Here is an 18,409-nt window from a genome sequence, read left to right on the forward strand (position 1 = left end):
GCCTGATATGAGAATTGTTACTCCAGTTTCCTTTTGATTTCCATTTTCATGGAATATCTTTTTCCATCCCCTCACTTTCAGTCTGTATGTGTCTCTAGGTCTGAAGTGGGTCTCTTGTAGACAGCATACATATGGGTCTTGTTTTTGTATCCATTCAGCCGTCTATGTCTTTTGGTTGGAGCATTTAATCCAGTTACATTTCAGGTAATTATTGATATGTATGTTCCTATTACCATTTTCTTAATTGTTTTGGGTTTGTTTTTGTAGGTCTTTTCCTTCTCTTGTGTTTCACACCTAGAGAAGTTCCTTTAGCAATTGCTGTAAAACTGGTTTGGTGGTGCTGAATTCTCTTAACTTTTGCTTGCCTGTAAAGGTCTTAATTTATCCTTCGAATCTGAATGAGATGCTTTCTGGGTAGAGTAATCTTGGTTGTAGGTTTTTCCCTTTCATGACTTTAAATATGTCCTGCCACTCCCTCTGGCCTGCAGAGTTTCTGCTGAAAGATTAGCTGTTACCTTTATGGGGATTCCCTTGTATGTAATTTGTTGCTTTTCCCTTGCTGCTTTTATTTTTTTTTCTTTATATTTGATTTTTGATAGTTTGATTAATATGTGTCTTGGTGTGTTTCTCCTTGGATTTATCCTGTATGGGACTCTCTGTGCTTCCTGGACTTGATTTACTATTTCCTTTCCCATGTTAGGGAAGTTTTCAACTATAATCTCTTCAAACATTTTCTCAGACCCTTTCTTTCTCTCTTCTTCTGGAACCCCTATAATTCAATTGTTGGTGCATTTAATGTTGTCCCAGAAGTCTCTGAGACTGTGCTCAATTCTTTTCATTCTTTTTTCTTTATTCTGCTCTGTGGTAGCTCTTTCCACTATTTTATCTTCCAGGTCACTTATCCAGTCTTCTGCCTCAGTTATTCTGCTATTGATTCCTTCTAGAGAATTTTTAATTTCATTTATAGTGTTGTTCATGATTGTTTGTTTACTCTTTCATTCTTCTAGGTCCTTGTTAAGCGTTTCTTATATTTTCTCCATTCTATTTCCAAGATTTTGGATCATCTTTACTATCATTACTCTGAATTGTTTTTCAGGTACTCTGCCTATTTCCTCTTCATTTGTTTGGTCTGTTTGTTTTTACCTTGCTCCTTCATCTGCTGCATATTTCTCTTTCTTCTCATTTTGTTTAACTCACTGTGTTTGGGGTCTCCTTTTTGCAGGCTGCAGGTTCCTAGTTCCAGTTGTTTTTTGTGTCTGCCCCCCCTGTGGGTGATGTTGGTCAGTGGCTTGTGTAGGGTCCTGGTGGAGGGGACTGGTGCCTCTGTTCTGGTGGGTGAGGCTGGATCTTGTTTTTCTGGTGGGCAGGGCCACATCCGGTGGTGTGTTTTGGGGTGTCTGTGAACTTCGTATGATTTTAGGCAGCCTCTCTGCTAATGGGTTGAGTTGTGTTCCTGTCTTGCTAGTTGTTTGGCATGGGGCATCCAGCACTGGAGCTTGCTGGCCGTTGGGTGAAGCTGGGTCTTCGTGTTGAGACAGAGGTCTCTGGGAGAGCTCTCACTAATTGATATTACATGGAGTTGGGAGGTCTCTGGTGGTCCAACATCTTGGACTCAGCTCTCCCACTTCGGAGGCTCAGGGCCAGCACCCGGGCATAGCACCAAGACCCTGTCAGCCACGCAGGTCAGAAGAAAAGGTAGACAATAAATAAATAAATAAATAAATAAATTTTAAAAAAAATTTTTTTAATTATTAAAATAAATAAAAAAGAAGAGAGCAACCAAACCAATAAAAAAATCCACCAGCAATAACAAGCGCTTAGAACTAAACTAAGATAGACATAAAAATCAGAAACAAATCAGTCACAGACAGCAAACCCCAAGTCTACAGTTGCTCCCAATGTCCACCACCTCAGTTTTGGGACAATTCATTGTGTATTCAGGTATTCTACCAATACAGGGTACATCAGTTGATTGTGGGGATTTAATCCACTGCTCCTGATGCTGCATGGAGAAATTTCCCTTTCTATTCTTTGTTCGCACAGCTCCTGGGGTTCAGCTTTTGTTTTAGCCCCAGCTCTGCATGTAGGTTGCCCTCAGGCATCTGTTCTCCGCCCAGACAGGAGTGGGTTAAAGCAGCGGCTAATTAGGGGGCTCTTGCTCCTTCAGGCCAGGGGGAGTGAGGGGTACGGTAGTCATAATTGGACTGGGGGTGAGCCTGTGGCAGCAGAGGCCAGCATAATGCAGCAACAGCCTGAGGTGTGCCATGTGTTCTCCCAGGGAAGTTGTCTCTAGATCATGGGACCCTGGCAGTGGCGGGCTGCACAGGCTCCTGGAGGGGTGTGGATAGTGACCTGTGCTTGCACACAGGCTTCTTGGTGGCAGCAGCAGTAACGTTAGCATTTCATGCCCGTCTCTGGGGTCCGAGCTGACAGCCGTGGCTCACTCCCATTTCTGGAGTTCATTTAGGCAGTGCTCTGCCTTCTGTGGGCACATGGGGAAGGAATCCCCTCTCTTTGAGCACCCGGAAACAATGGTCTCTTGTCTTTAAGCAGGTCCAGACTTTTTCCTGGACTCCCTCCCGTCTAGCTGTGGTGCACTAGCCCCCTTCAGGCTGTGTTCACACAGCCAACCCCAATCCTCTCCCTGGGATCTGACCTCCAGAGTCCAAGCCTCAGCTCCCAGCCCTCACACGTCCCAGTGGGTGAGCAGACAAGCCTCTCAGGCTGGTGAGTGCTGGTCGGCACCAATCCTCTGTGCGGAAATCTCTCCGCTTTGCCCTCCCCACCCCTGTTGCTGCGCTCTCCTCCATGGCTCTGAATCTTCTCCCCCTCACCCACCCCCCGTCTCCACCAGTGAAGGGGCTTCCTAACGTGTGGAAACTTTTCCTCCTTCACAGCTCCCTCCCAGCAGTGCAGGTCCCATCCCTATTCTTTTGTCTCTGTGTTTCCTTTTTTCTTTTGCCCTACCCAGGTACGTGGGGAGTTTCTTGTCTTTTGGGAAGTCTGAGGTCTTCTGCCAGCGTTCAGTAGGTGTTCTGTAGGAGTTGTTCCACATGTAGATGTATTTCTGATGTATTTGTTGGGAGGAAGGTGATCTCCACGTCTTACTCCTCTGCCATCTTGAAGGTCCCCCCCTTCATATTATTTCTTTTTCTTGCCTTATGGTAGTGACTAAAGTCATGTTTAATCCTGAAGAGAAGTGATAACTGTGGGCACACATCTTGTTCTTCATCTTAAAGAGGATGCTTTTAACATTTCAGGATTAATTATGGTAACTGTTTTCTGTAGGTATTTTGTAGATCCCCTTTACTAGGAAACAAAATGCTAGTCCTAATTTGTTAAGAGTTTTCATCATTAATTGGATGTTGAATTTTATCAAATATTCTTGGATCAAATGAGATAATCATGTGATTTTTCTCCTTTAATATGGTCAATTATGTTGGTTGATTTCCTAATGATAAATTAAACTTGCAACCCTGAGATAAACTCAATTTGGTTATGACATATCTTTTTTACACAGGGAGTTGGATTCTGTTTGATAGAATTCTATGGCTATGTGTACAAGTGAGATCGCTCTATAATTTTCTTTTCTCATACTGACCTTCACAGGGTTTTATATCAAGCTTATTCTATACTCAAAATATGAATCATAGAGTATTATCTCCTTCTATATATGTGGAAGAGTTTGTGTAAGATGGTAATTATTTTTCTTAAAATAATTTGTAGAACTTGCTAATATAATCATCTTGGCCTGGTGTGTCCTTGTGGGAAAATTTTGATAACTGATACAATTGCTTTTATTCTTATAGGCATATCCATGTATTTTTTAAAATTTCTCCTTAATTCCATTTTTATAAGCTGTAATTCTTTAGGAAGTCATTGATTTCTCTTAAATCTTCAAATTTATTGCTACAAAGTTGCCCGTTAGAACCTCTGATTATCTTTTTAATATCTGCAGCATTTAATTTATAGTATAATTTATTTTTTCCTTGAAGAGTTGAATGCTGAAGCTTGGGTTTGGCAAGTTTGACAAATACCCTCCAGGCAAAATCTGGCTTTATCATCATATTTATTTAGCTTCTATTTCCCTTTTTTCACTTTGTTTTTTGTTTGTTTGGTTGGTTTTGGTTTTGGTTTTGTTTGTTTTACCTCTGAGTGTTCTTTCTTTCCAGATCATCAATTTATTTAGAAAGCTGATTTTAAATAATTTATCCAACATTTCTAGTTATTGACTAAAGTCAACAATTAGATTTATTTTAAAGAAACCCTCTGACAGGTATGAGCATAAAGCATTAAAAACTATAGAAGAGAGTTAAGAGTGCTGTGATAGGACACTGCAAATGGGAACACAACTATTTGGGTCCCCAGATTTGAGAAGACAATACTGCTGGAACCTGATCAGAGGTTTTGATGGTGGGGGAGGAACACCGATAAAGGAAAAGGTCCGTCTGCAGCAGTACCAGTGCACCAAACTGTAACCCACCCACCTTCACTCCCATTAGAGGTTAGGAAAAGTCCATGTTTTCCAGTAACTCATACAACCTCGTTCTGACAATGAATCATTTTTAGGAGACTTTACTAATCAATGTAGGTTAATTAAGAGGAAAATACCAACACCCCTCTTTTTGGATAAAGAATTGAGGTTCTCAAAAAAAAAAAAGGGACTTCCCTGGTGGTCCAGTGGTTAAGGCTCTGTGCTTCAAATGCAGGGGGCAGGGGTTTGATCCCTGATTGGGGAACTAATATCCCATGTGCCTGATCCCAGGTGCCGTGTGGTGTGGCCAAAAAAAAAAAAGAATTGAGGTTCCAGCCAACAGCCTCAGGGCTGGTCAGTGGGAGGAGCAGTTTCAGAAGGGATAGTTTTCTGAGATAAATAATAGCTAAAAATTCAGGTGACTTCCAAATTACACAAGTTTCACTCTTGACCATCACTTTTATGGCCTTATTTATTATAAATAGGACCCCCAAAGAAACTATTAATATTTATATTTACCACTATTTAACAACTGTGACATTGACTGCCACCAGGCCAGTGGAATCTTGTGAAAAAGAAAGCAGAATGGGCTGATTAGTGAGGTGGAAACACTTGGATTGTAGTGATGCACTATCTGATTTAGGGAATCCATAGATTTCTAAAACAAGCAATATTTTAGTTTTATAAGAAACTGCAAAGCTATTTTCTAGAGTGTCTGTACCATTTTACCTTCTCACCAGCATGTGTGAGAGATCACGTTTCTCCACATTCTCACCAGCATTTTGTGTTGTCATTATTTTTTTTAACTTTAGTTTTTCTCGTAGGTGTATAGTGACATTTTATTGTCCATAAACTCTTTTCAGACTTGTGGGTATACATGACACCTATTGTTTTCAGTTTTGAGCCTCAGCTGAAACTCTTAGACAACAGGAAACGTAACACTGAGAAGTTTCCTGGATTACTTATCTCAAAGAAAGAGTCAGGCAGACAAGTTTACCTACTAATCAAGCCTCCGAGTTGCCAGATGGAAGGGCAGGGCAGAATCTGTGGGCCGGGTGATATTTTCTAATTGGATTGGTCTGCTAGTTTTATGCCTATTTGTCTCCCAAGTTATATAACCCCAAATTCAGCATGGGAAAGTGGAGGAGGCTGCAATTAGAAATACTAGAAGAGTCATTTTTACTAAAGATTTTGGAAGACATTGAGGTTTGAAGAAGTACTGATTGGATACTCTTGAAACAAGCATAGAATAAAAAGGAAGAGACATCTCCATACTTCTGCAGAAAAGCCAACAGTTGAGCTTCAGCCATGGTGGGGGAGGTCCCCAGCAGGAAGGTTGTCTGGAGCAGGTGGAAGCCACTGGCTTCAGGCTGAGGCAGCACTAGTGGGTGGGGGTTGTGGTGGTATGAACAGATCTGCAGGCATTAGGAGCAGCAAACTTTGTCAACACATCATCATTTTCTTACTTCAGGTTTTGAAAGTGGTAAAATGCTCTCAAATAGCGCACATCAAAGAGGGAAATATGAAAATACCTGAATTACAAATACAATATATTTCAGCAGCTGCTTTTTTCTTTTTCATTATATTTATTTTCCTTATTCCATAGTCTGTATCTTGCTTAGGTTCAAGCATACTTTAATTTTAATTCGTCAGTTGAGCTGTCTTTGAATTACCATGGACCTGGGCATATATTATCATTTTTTAATATCAAGTTCAGTTTTAAAGGGAAAAATAGAACCCTATTTCTCTCCTTGTCTTGCTGTTCTAATGAGCGTGAACATATTACCCACTGAATCAGAACACTTTGAAGTCCCATTTATGGCTTCTACCTGTCTCTGTGGGCAGACCCACTCACATCTAAAAGGCATCAAAACTTTTAGTACTCTACTTGAGCTGTAAAAATTTAATGTACAAAATCATCGTAATTCAGCACTAAAAGGTATCAACTATCTATTCATGGTTTCAAAAAAGCACAGTCATTTAAAAATAGATCTTCATCTGTCTTATCTATTAAAATAGATCCATCCCTTATCTAAGAACACAGGGCATTGAAATTCTTGAACACACAGCTTTGAGTTACAAGAATTTCAAGCCAGTGAGAGAAATGGGAGGTGTGAGCCTATGTGTAGCACCTCAAGCAAGGTATTTGGAAAACAAAAAAGGCAAGGCCTCATATTAACATCCAGAATATAGGATTTTAATCTAATTAGGATTATGCTTTATTATAAACACTTATCTTTTTTGGAATTTTTGTGGTTCTGAAAGTGCTGAAAAATTTCCTATAATCTTCAGCACCAATAATCAGTGGGTTAAGAAATTTACTTTCTAATTCTTAAAGTAAATATAGTACCATCAAAAGCCAATGTTAAATCCTCTTGAAGTGGATGTTATGGTGCAAAATGCAGATTCCCCTTTCAAAATGAAGGTACTCACTATCTCAACTGCTGGGAAAATTGCCTGCAGGTAGCTTAAAGTTGAGTCCCTCCCCAGGACTGAAGGAAACTGCCTTGTCCACCCCAGTGACAGCCTGAATCCAATGACTATTTGATGTGTAGGCAATGGGGAGAGGGGTGCCTCAAAGGCCTGGCCACCGTGCCTCAATGTGAAGTAACTCTGAAGGGTCATCCCAGCTCCAGAGATCTCATGAAATAAGCTGCCAACTTCTCTCTCCTGCTGCCTTCACCCTCTCACAGATGTTATTTCCAAGAGCATTCTCCAATAAAGGTCCTGTACACAAATCTCCACCTCAGAGTCTGTTTCCTAGGAAGCCCACTCAAGCGAAAATGATGCAGGAACCAGCTTGAAGGGGCTCCAACTGGTCAAATGAGTAAGAGTTAGAGAAACAAATTAATTATAATTAATTAATTATATTAATTATAATATTAATGGATTACAACCCACTGAATAAAAATAATGAAACTATACTAATATAAAGAAAGGAAGGAAGGGGGGAGGAAGGGAGGAAGGGAGGGGGGAAATCTCTGGAATGCTGATTCCAGCTGGAGTTGTCAGTGAAGGTGGTGGTTGGCTGAGGAACAGGATATTGATAAAATCTTGGAATACCTTCCCACAAAATACAAATTAATTGCAAATGGAAATTGAGAATTTAAAGTGAAGAAACCTGTCAAAGACAAATATGTGCAGGCAATCAAAATCAGCATTACCAGTAAAAAGATGGGTCTACATTGTGCACCTCTTCATGTGCACAGCATCATTTTTTGGTATTTCTGCAAAGATTACATGATCTTAATCTGGTCATGCAGAAACATCAGATGAATCTAAGTGGACAGTTATCCTAAGAATGTAACACCTTTTAAAATCTAAGAATGTAAGACCTAGAAAACAGATAAGAACAGAGGAACTGTTCCAGATTGAAGGACTCTGAAGAGACATGACAACCAAGTGCAACACATATCCCTGGAGAGCATCCTGGATCAGCATGGAAATAGCCACTGTTGGGGCAGTTGATGACATTTGAATTGAGTCTGTAAGTTGGATGGTAGTATTGTACCAGTGTTGATTTCCTGATTTTGAGGTTTGTGTGTTAATTATATGAGAGAATATCCTTGTTTGGGGAAAATAATCACTGGAATATTTAGAAGGGATGGGGCATCACATCTTTAGATTACTCTTAAAAGTTTCAGAAAAAAGACTAATAATGATAAATGGTGTGTGTGCACGTGTGTGTGTAACAGAGAAGAAAAAAAATTCAATAAAATAGAAACAACTGCAGAATATGGATGAAGGAGATATGGGAGTTCTTTTTATTATGGCCACTTTTCTATAAGTTTACAATTATTTCAAAATAAATTATTAAAAGTTATTTTCCTTTTCGTTTTTATTATATACCTGGGGTTTTTTCTGTTTATTTGTTTTTTTTAGCACTTTCAGCACTTTAAGTGTCCTTGTTTCTATTGAACAAAATGATCTTTTAAACACCTCAAAAGTAAGCTCAGACACAGCAAATGTGGTGTACACTAAAAAAAAAAAAAAAAAAAAGCCTCAGAGGTGAAGATTAAACTGATCATCATAAGGCCTAGTGTTACCTGCTACTGATAGGGTTAGCTTGTTTTTCCTCTGAATCGTAGATTTGTACAAATCTATACACGTGGATGTAATATCATTCCCTGGATATTTATTGAGACTTGTCTGATGGCCCAGTATATAGTAAATAGTTGTAAACACTTCACATGTTTTTTTGACAAGAATGTGCATTGGAAAGTGCTGTGTTCTTCACATTCATTATATAAAACTAGTTGATTGTGTTGTTTAGATCTTCTATATTTCTTACTGATTTCTGTCACTTGACTTATTAACTACTGTTAATTACTGAATTCCAGATCATATCTCAGCCTAGTCGACTACCGCCTTGAAAGGTTAAAAGGCATCTCAGCTCTGTCCTGAGCTCCACATCTTCTCCAAAAGATTTGCTCTTCCCACAGTCCCCATCATTTTGGTTAACGGCAACATCATGCTTCCAGTTTCTCAGGGTAAAAAACTTGCAGTTATCCTTGACTCCTCTTCTTCTTTCTTCCCACATGTAATCTTTCAGCAAATCTTGTCAACTCTACCGTTAAAATAGATTTGAAATCTGACCACTTCTTACTACTTCCACTCTACTTCTCTGATCCAAGCCACCATCATCTCATAAAAGTATTATTGTAATCACTTCTTTGACAGGGAGACCCCTATTTTCACCCTTGCTTTTGTCACTTTCAGTGCAGCAACCAAAGTGATATTGTTAAACTTAAGTCAGATCATGACACTCCTCTGTTCAAAACTTGCCAGTGATTTCCAATTTCATTCTGTGTAAGCCAAAGTCTTTATGATGGACTTTAGGGCCATCCATGTGTAGACAATTTCCTATGGGTCTCTCAGGTTTCTGCACAATTTTTTTTTTTTTAAAGGAATTCCTTTATTTTTATTATTTATTTATTTATTTATTTATTTTTGGCTGTGTTGGGTCTTCGTTTCTGCGTAAGGGCTTTCTCTAGTTGTGGCGAGCGGGGGCCACTCTTCATCGCGGTGCGCGGGCCTCTCACTATCGCGGCCTCTCCCATTGCAGAGCACAGGCTCCAGACGCGCAGGCTCAGTAGCTGTGGCTCACGGGCCTAGTTGCTCCGTGGCATGTGGGATCTTCCCAGACCAGGGCTCGAACCCGTGTCCCCTGCATTGGCAGGCAGATTCTCAACCACTGCGCCACCAGGGAAGCCCTCTGCACAATTTTTGAGCACAGGCACTGCTGCTTTCGTTTCGGATTATCTTTTCCAGTATGTTTATGTAAAAAACATCCTTGGAAGATAGAGACAGTGCCTTCCTTCAGAGCACCACAGCATGCTCACTGCCCATTATAAAAAATTTGTGTCTCTGACCTCAGATTTCCTCTCTAAGTAAACAAAATTTCTGACACCTGGCTATGGCTAATACTGTGAGCAATAAATTGTCCTTTGTTTCTGACCCAGGAGTTTCGTGTTTTCTGCTATCATCCGTGAAAATTTGGCACACTAACTTATTAGCCTGCCAGCAGATAAAATCTCAGATACTTCACAGTTCTTTACAATGTGATCTGGTCCCCATAACCCCTCTGACCTTCTCCCTGAAAACTCTCCTCTTCTTTATCGCCCTTCAGTCACACCGACTCCTTCCTGTTCCTTGATCATGGCAAGAACCCTCCACGGGGCTTTGCCCTTGTTATTCCCTCCCCCCCCCCCCCCAGTGATCCTCATAGGCCTCCCCTTGAGGCTTTTATTCTAATATCACCTTCCTTGAGCCTACGTTCACATTCCCTAATTTTTCTTTCTAGGGTGTATCGACATCTAGCATATTACATATTTATTCAGTTTGCTCAATATCTCTACCCACAAAGATGAAAGCACCAGGAATTTTTGTTTGTTTGTTTCACTGTTACACCTCTGACAGTCAGCCAAAATCCTTTAAGTCTACTTCTGGGAACCTAGTGGAAATCTTAGCACAAACATTTGCCTATGGTGGGATAAGGAGGGTTGTCAGTGGTTAGCAAGCCTAGAAGAAGGAAATCAGGAAGTATTACATTTATGGTTCAAAATACATGTGGAATACCTTCACCATAAACTGATGATTTTCAGGAGTTAGTACGCATACAAGAAATTATTGGAAATTACTCAATGACTCAGCAGCTGGTATGGCCCTGTCAGTTTTCCCCTTCCCTCTTTTTTAACCTGTAAAAGAAATATTTGAGTCATATAGAACTTAGGTATTTTTCCTGTTCTACTCCCTCCTTGAAGCCTGGTAAATAAAAACGTACCTCTTTTTAAATATCTCACACCAATATTTTGAATGTGTGCCATTATTAGAAAATTTACTTCTCCCAGCACTTTCTAAATATGATTGAATACTTAATTAAATAATAAGCTATTAGAGTCAAGCAAGTCTTCCTCATTATATAAAAAAAGAAATGTCTGTATTAAGTATCTCTTCAAGACATACAATGCCAGAGCTACTAATAAAATCTATTTCTTTTGATTTTTAGTTCAGTGACCTTTACATATTGTTTCTTACTCATCACTTTTTTGGAGAAGCACTGGCGGGGTGGTTGGTTGTCTTACCATGAGCTCACATGTGCATAGAGAATTCCTGGTTCTGGCGCTGGCCCAGGATCAACAACAGTTTCAGGAGAGACCTCCTAAGACACAATTCCTGTCCTTGCTGTTTGGAAAGAGGGTGGTCCTCTGATCATGCTGCCCTTGACTGCTCTCTCCCATTCCTGAGACCTCCCAGGTGTTCAATCCAACCAAAGAAAAGTAGTAAAGCCAGATAGGTACCACCACAAAACCTAGTCTGATAGGTGTTTTTTATATATGTTCTTTATTTGGATCAATATTTCCCACAAACTCTTTCTCAAAAAGGAGACGGCAGAGAAAAGGCTATGCAAGACATTAATTTGAAGATGATGAAAACATATGAAGACCTGGTGCCAATCATGGATAAAAAGGATGAACTATTCATTAATTTAAAAAAAATTAGTTATCTGCTTATAAAATAAAGCCTTATCCCTACTACAAACCATTCATAATAATAAGATCCACATGAATTAAAGGACTACATATAAAAAATAAAAATTTTTACAATACAAAAAATAAAGGAGACTGTAACTGTGGGCTGAGTAAGGCTTTCTAAAACAAGACATGACAAGCAAAAAACATAATTTAAAAAACCAAGAAGTTTGGTGAATAAAAATATAAAACTTTTGAATAACAAAACAAACCATAAGCAAAGTCGAAAGAAAAATGAGATGAGATTATGTTTGCAAAATATATAAGAAAGGATTAGTATACAGTATAATTTTTTAAAACTTCAAATCCAATAGAAAAACATGCAAAAGACATGAACAGAAAAGTCACAGGAAAACCAAATGTCCGATACTCAAACAAGAAGCTCAACTTCACTTGTAATCAGCAAAATGCTAAATAAATATTAAATCCTCTATGATTGCCCCAAGTTAAAAATGTTAATAATTTCAAGTGTGGGTGAGGATATGGATAAGCATATTCTGTCATCCACTGCAGACTGGAGTATAAATTGGTGCAGACAACCTTTGGAGGGGACTTTGGTAGCATCTATTAACTCTAAAAATGCACTTGGACTATGACACAGAGATTCTATTTCCCACATATTTACACATGAGAAACTTTCTTACATGTTTACAGGGAGGTATAACCAAGTATGTTCACTACAGCAGTATTAGCAATAACAAAATAATTTTAAGCAACCCAAGTGTCTATCAATATGAGAGTGGTTAAAATTAATCGAAGATAAACTACGACATATCCAGAAGTAAAAGGAGGCCAGTGTATATGGATTTTAATGAACAAAGAGGAAAGTGGACAGACAGGGCCATCATGCAGGCTGTTCATTGAACATCTCTAGGGAGCGCTAGTCACATAGACTGAAATGTGAATGGCACCCCATGGAGTTGTGCAGTGTACATCTGCATAACAATACCTGGAGGGACCTGAAGACGGGGATGATGTTGGGGATTTAACAGGAAACCAAATCATGCAAAGCCTCAGAGGCCATGGTAAAGAATCCGCATTTTATTCTAAGTAAAATCCCTAAAGATTATAAACAGGGGAATGAATTCATGTTTTTAAAAGATTCCTCTGGCAACTATGTGAAATGATTTAGAGGGGGTTAAGAGACGTGAAAGGTCAACTAGGAGTGTATTGCAATGGTCTAATCAAGAGGTGATAGTGACCTCAATCTGGATAGTGGCAATGGAAATGGAAAATTGTAGACAGACATAAATATATCATCCAGATAGAATCTGCAAGACCTGCTGATGCATTACCCTGGTAAAGGCAGAGGAAAAGTTGGAGAGAGTGCAATTAGGATGACTACCAGTTTTCTGTACGGAGCCGTGAATGGATAATGGATCCATTTACTGATCTGAGGAAGTCTGGGGGAGGAATATTTTCGAGCAGTACAATTTCAAACATGTTAAGTTTGATATGACTGAGATATCCAGGACAAGTTATCAGTGAGAAAGATGGCTATATGAGATTGAGCTCAGAGAAGAGGTTTAGACAGATATAAATTTTAAAGGAGCTGTGATATGTTTTTTGAGCCCATGGAACTAGATGAGAGATCACCAATAGAAAGAAAAAAAGAGGGAGGAAGCTAGGAAAGCACTGAGGAACTATAAAATTTAGAGGACAGAGGCACATGCAGCCAGAGAGATAGAATGCGAAACCAGAAGAAATGGCTGAGATGTCCTTCAGTGAGGGAACTGCTAAGGAAACTATCCTATATCCATTCTATAAAATATCATGCCCACACAAATACAGTCAATTAATCTTTGACAAAAGAGCAAAAGCAATACAATGGAAAAAAGATAGTCTTTCAAACAAGTGGTGTTGAAAAAGCTGGATATGCATATGCAAAAAAAAAAAAAGTCTAGACACAGACATTATCCTCTTCTCAAAAATTAACTCAAAATGGATCGTATACCTAAATGTAAAATACAAAACTATAAAACTCCTAGAAGATAGGAGAAAAATCTAAATAACCTTGAGTTTGATGATGACTTTAGATGCAACACCATAGGCAGGACTCATGAGAGAAAGAATTAAGTTGGACTTCATTAAAATTCACAACTTCTGCTTTGCAAAGGACACTTTCAAAATAATGAGAAGACAAGCCACAGACCGGGAGAAAATATCTGCAAAAACATGTCTGAGAGAGGACTGTTATCCAAAATATGCAAAGAACTTGTAAGACTCACCAACAAGAAAATGAAAAACCCAATTTAAAAATGGGCAAAGGATCTGAACATACACCTCGCTTAAGAAGATATACAGATAGAAGATAAGCATAAGGAAAATGATCTGCATCCTATGTCATTAAGGAACTGCAAATTAAAACAACTGTGAGATACCACACCTACTAAAACAGCAAAAATCAAAAACACTGACAACACCAAATGCTAGAAGTGGTGTAGAGCAACAGGGATACTCATGCACTGCTGGCAGGAATGCAAAACGATGCGGCTACTTTGGAAGACAGTGGGCAATTTTTGCAAAACTAAACACACTCTTACCAATGATCCAGTAATGACACTCCTTCGTATTTAACCAAATGAGTTAAGAACTTATCTCCACACAAAAAACCTGTGCACGGTTGTTTATAGCAGCTTTATTCATAATTGCTAAAACTTGGAAGCAATCAGGATGTCCTTAAGTCAGTGAATGGATAAATAAGCTGTTGTTCATACAGACAATGGTATATTATTCATCGCTGAAAAGAAATGAGCTATCAAGCCATGAAGACATGGGGGAACCTTAAATACCTATTACTAATTGAAAAAAGCCAATCTGAAAAGGGTACAGACTGTATGATTCCAACTCTATGGCATGCTGGAAAAAGCAAAACTATGAGGACAATAAAAATATCAGTGGTTACCAGGGGGAGGGGAGAAGGGAAGGGTACATAAATGACGCACAGCAGATTTTTAGGACAGTAAAACTATTCTTTATGATACTATAATGGTAGATACATGTCACTATACATTTGTCAAAATCCACAGAATGTACACTAAGAATGAACACTAAGGTAAACCATGGACTATTTTTAACCAGGTCTACTTTTAAAAATACTGTGCAAGTATTTAAAAGAACCAATAGGCATAACACGCTAACATCTAAGTTTCGTGAAGACAGATTATTGAGTAAAAAAGGCAAGTATATTATGTATAGTTTATATATAATATGGTTTCATTTATGTGAAATAAATCAGATAGTAGATATACACACACATTAATTGTATGTGCACTGAAAAACAAGGCCTGGCTATATAATATTCAATAAACTGTTAATAGTGGTTCCTGGGAATTAAGAGAAGAGAAAGAAAAATGAAATTTCATCTTTTTACTTTACACTCTTCTGTATTGTTTAAATGACTTATAATACATAGGTATTGCTTTAGTAATACTTAAAAAAATAATTTCAAAAGAACACACACTTTTTAAACCTTCTCTGTATTCGTAAACTTTAATTCAGTGTTTATGAAAACATGGTTCAGGTGATACCTAAGTCAGAAATACCTGGATGTTTATTAAAATATACTTCCTAGACCGCATCTCAGTTTTAATAATTCAGATGCTCTAGCAATGAGGTACAGGACTTTGCATCCTTAGCAACTACATCGGGTGATTCTAACCTCTGCCGTTCTGAATTGCAATAAGTCAAAATGAATGATGTAGTTGCTTAAAAATCAGCAAATGCCTCTGGGGTAAACACTTACCAGATATCTATCAGCCTATAAGTGAAAGACAACAGTTAGTACAGGCCTGACCCAGAGGGAGAAAAGGCAAAATAACTAGATTAATGGCTCAAGGTAAGTGGTGAGCCAGCACACACGCTAAGAAGCACTGTCACATTATAAAATGAGAAAGAAAGAAGGAATACAGACTCCGTAAAGAGATAAAAACTGCCAAATGTTCAGAACTTTCCTTCTTCGTCTCATAATTCCCATCTGGTCAGTTATACACAGAAGCAACAAGTAATATCTGAGGGACTATAAATCTGTATAAATGATTCTACTTCAATTCATTTTGAAATGAATTTTCTCATGCTTAACATGAAGTAAAACCCAAGAGTTAGCACTTTCTGCAGAAGTATGGGCCTAAATTAATGCCAAGTAAACTGACGTTTATTTTGATTTATATAACCACTTAGGGACTTCCCTGGTGGTCCAGTGGTAAAGAATCCACCTTCCAATTCAGGAGACTCGGGTTTGATCCCTGGTCAGGGAACTAAGATCCCACATGCTGCAGGGCAACTAAGCCCACGCGCCACAACTACTGAGCTCACGCACCTCAACGAGAGCCCGCGTGCCGCAAACTACAGAGTCCATGCACTCTGGACCCCACACGCCCTGGAGTCCACATGCCACAACTAGAGAAGCCCGCAGGCCTCAACAAAGACCCCGTATGCTGCAACTAAGACCAGACGCAGCCCCCCAAAATAATAATAATAAAGAAAAAATAAAAATAAAAAAATATATATATAATCACTTAAAATATCTCTTGACTTGATTATACTTTATATTTTAATCAGATATATAGAAACTGAAGAATAATTCATATAGTGATGCCTTCTATCTTCCCCTATTTGAATCTTTTTTAATGTAAGCATTTTTAATGTAAGACTTTCCCTAGAATCTCACATTTTTGAGATAAGAATAAGATATTCTCAGAATCTATGCATCTGCAGTCTATCTATAATGCAACCTGGAGCAGAGGATTTGTGTCACACAGTACCAAACAAAAGGAGCGCAGAAGGTTTTTTTAATTGGCCTCTAGTTAGTGGGATTAGAACAGAGTTACCAAGGTTCAATGTGCTCAGTTGGGAGCAACTCTTGGAAGGTAAGTTCTTAAATGACAAAACTATGTGAATTCATTGTATTTATGAGCAACACACTTTTGAAATTCAGGTTTTTGTTTTGTTTTGTTTTTTAAGCTTTGTCTATAAGTGATCCATCTTTCAAAAGCCACGAATTATCCTGGATGTCTTTTGCTTCCTTTCCCGTTCGAAAAAAGACACATATTCAATTGCAGTTCCAGCCTCTTACTGCAGATGGCATCCTATTCTATGTTGCCCAACGCTTACAAGCACAGTCAGGTAAAGTTGGCAAGATCTTTGCAGGGGAAAAAAAAAATTCTAATGAATTCCTAATGGGCTCTTAAGTGATGTGTCATAGAGTATTTTTTTAAGTCACTTAGTCTATAAAATATGTAAACATTTGATCTTTTTGTTCTATTGGTCACTGCAAATGTATGCTTTGAATTGACTCCTAAATATGAATGTTAGCAAAATAGCAAGAGCTTTGTTAGAATTACAGTTAGGAAAGTCCAGATATAGCATATGCTCAACTTTATAACAATCCCATCAAAAAAAGAGGTTGAAGTTATGCATAATAGTCCTATGTCAAAATGGACAAAATATGCATATAAAAGATAAAGGAAAGGAAGGCATGACTGATATATTCCCAGTAAATCCATCCACATTTATAACTCAAAAAAATTCTTTTAAGTTATTCAGTCATTTAAGTAGTAAACCTGGGACCCATGTTCCAAAATAAGTTTATAAAAATGTTTTTTAACTATAAAAATTGCATAAATTATCATAAAATAATATGAAATAAAAATATTTTAGTATGCTTCAGTTTGGAATTTTGATTTTTGAGTTTTTATTGCTAACTCTTGATTTCCATCTTCATAATATCTTTCTCCAGAACTTTGACAAAGACATTTGCCTATATAGTTACATTTCTACTGCCAAATATTTTTAAATGTTTACATTTGGCTTTTCTTTCAACTTGTTTCTCAGAAAATGAAATTTTGGTAATGATAAATAAATCAGTTTATTTTGTTTCAACAGTGAACAAAAATGATGCTCTGATTTTCACAATCTAGTATAAGGAGTTCTTTTAAAGGTGCCTTAATATGCTGCTAAATAATGAAACTCTCAGAGAATTAGACAAAAGTGGTTCCATCTCAAGGCACTGGTCAAATACTTCCAAAATAATTTCAAGGAGAAAAGATGATAATTTCAAAGGAAAAAGATAAATCTCTTAGAAGAGGTTTGTTCTCCTGAGATTTGATATTTGGTTTTAAATGTATGATTAATTTAAATCTCCCCGTGAAAATGCCAAATGGGAGAATCATGTACAAACAGAAAATTTCTATTTTTAAATCAAGAGACATTAAAAGACAATCATATTAAGTTGTATTGCTCATAAGAACTGAAGGGTAACCTTTGTATGATAAGGCAGAAAATCAAGAGATATTCAGGACTGTGACTGGCCAAGAATGTTGTGCTATCGTTTTATAACCAGTACACTGGATGGTTATATTTATGTATATAAAATAAAAAACTCATTTACATTAACACACATAGGAGAGAGGGAGCACGCTTTCTTACATCTAAATAGCTTTGTATTTCAGTTCATAACAGTCAAGATGTTCCTTTTTTATGCCATTAGACACTATTAACAAAGATGAAAATAGACTAGTTTCGTGTCATAACTGGTGCTGCATTTGACACTTATGTAAGGAACTCATGAAAACTTTAAAATATTAAATCTATACATTCTCAGACTTGGATTAACCTGAAGGTAATTATCAGATGAAAGGTATAAACTTATTTATTAATAATCAGGTGGTAAAGTATGTTTCATTCATTTAAGGTTGCATAAAATACAGGTGACTGCCCCGTACTTTGACCTTCTCTAAGAGCTATGTCTGATATAAACATTAACCAAGCCTTCTAGCTGATCCTCTGCTAAGAGGAGCTATTAGTAAAAATGCCCAAACACTTAATACACAATGTTAAAACCCACAAGTTTAGATATCAGCAGCCAGTTAGGTTTTCATATGTAGAAAAACAAATTCTCAATTAA

At 37.9% G+C, this 18,409-nt stretch overlaps 1 protein-coding gene across 1 annotated transcript in view; it reads left to right on the forward strand.

Annotated features, from left to right (window-relative positions):
* Window positions 1-18,409, forward strand: part of EYS (eyes shut homolog) — a 1,726,005-nt gene that overhangs the window by 1,703,552 nt on the left and 4,044 nt on the right. Inside the window, exon 39 of the mRNA XM_059941649.1 lies at window positions 16,468-16,629. Coding sequence (XP_059797632.1) covers window positions 16,468-16,629 — 162 coding nt within the window. The remainder of the gene's footprint in view (window positions 1-16,467; window positions 16,630-18,409) is intronic.

The sequence above is a fragment of the Balaenoptera ricei genome, chromosome 12 (genome assembly GCF_028023285.1).
Source record: "Balaenoptera ricei isolate mBalRic1 chromosome 12, mBalRic1.hap2, whole genome shotgun sequence".
NCBI lineage: Eukaryota > Metazoa > Chordata > Mammalia > Artiodactyla > Balaenopteridae > Balaenoptera > Balaenoptera ricei.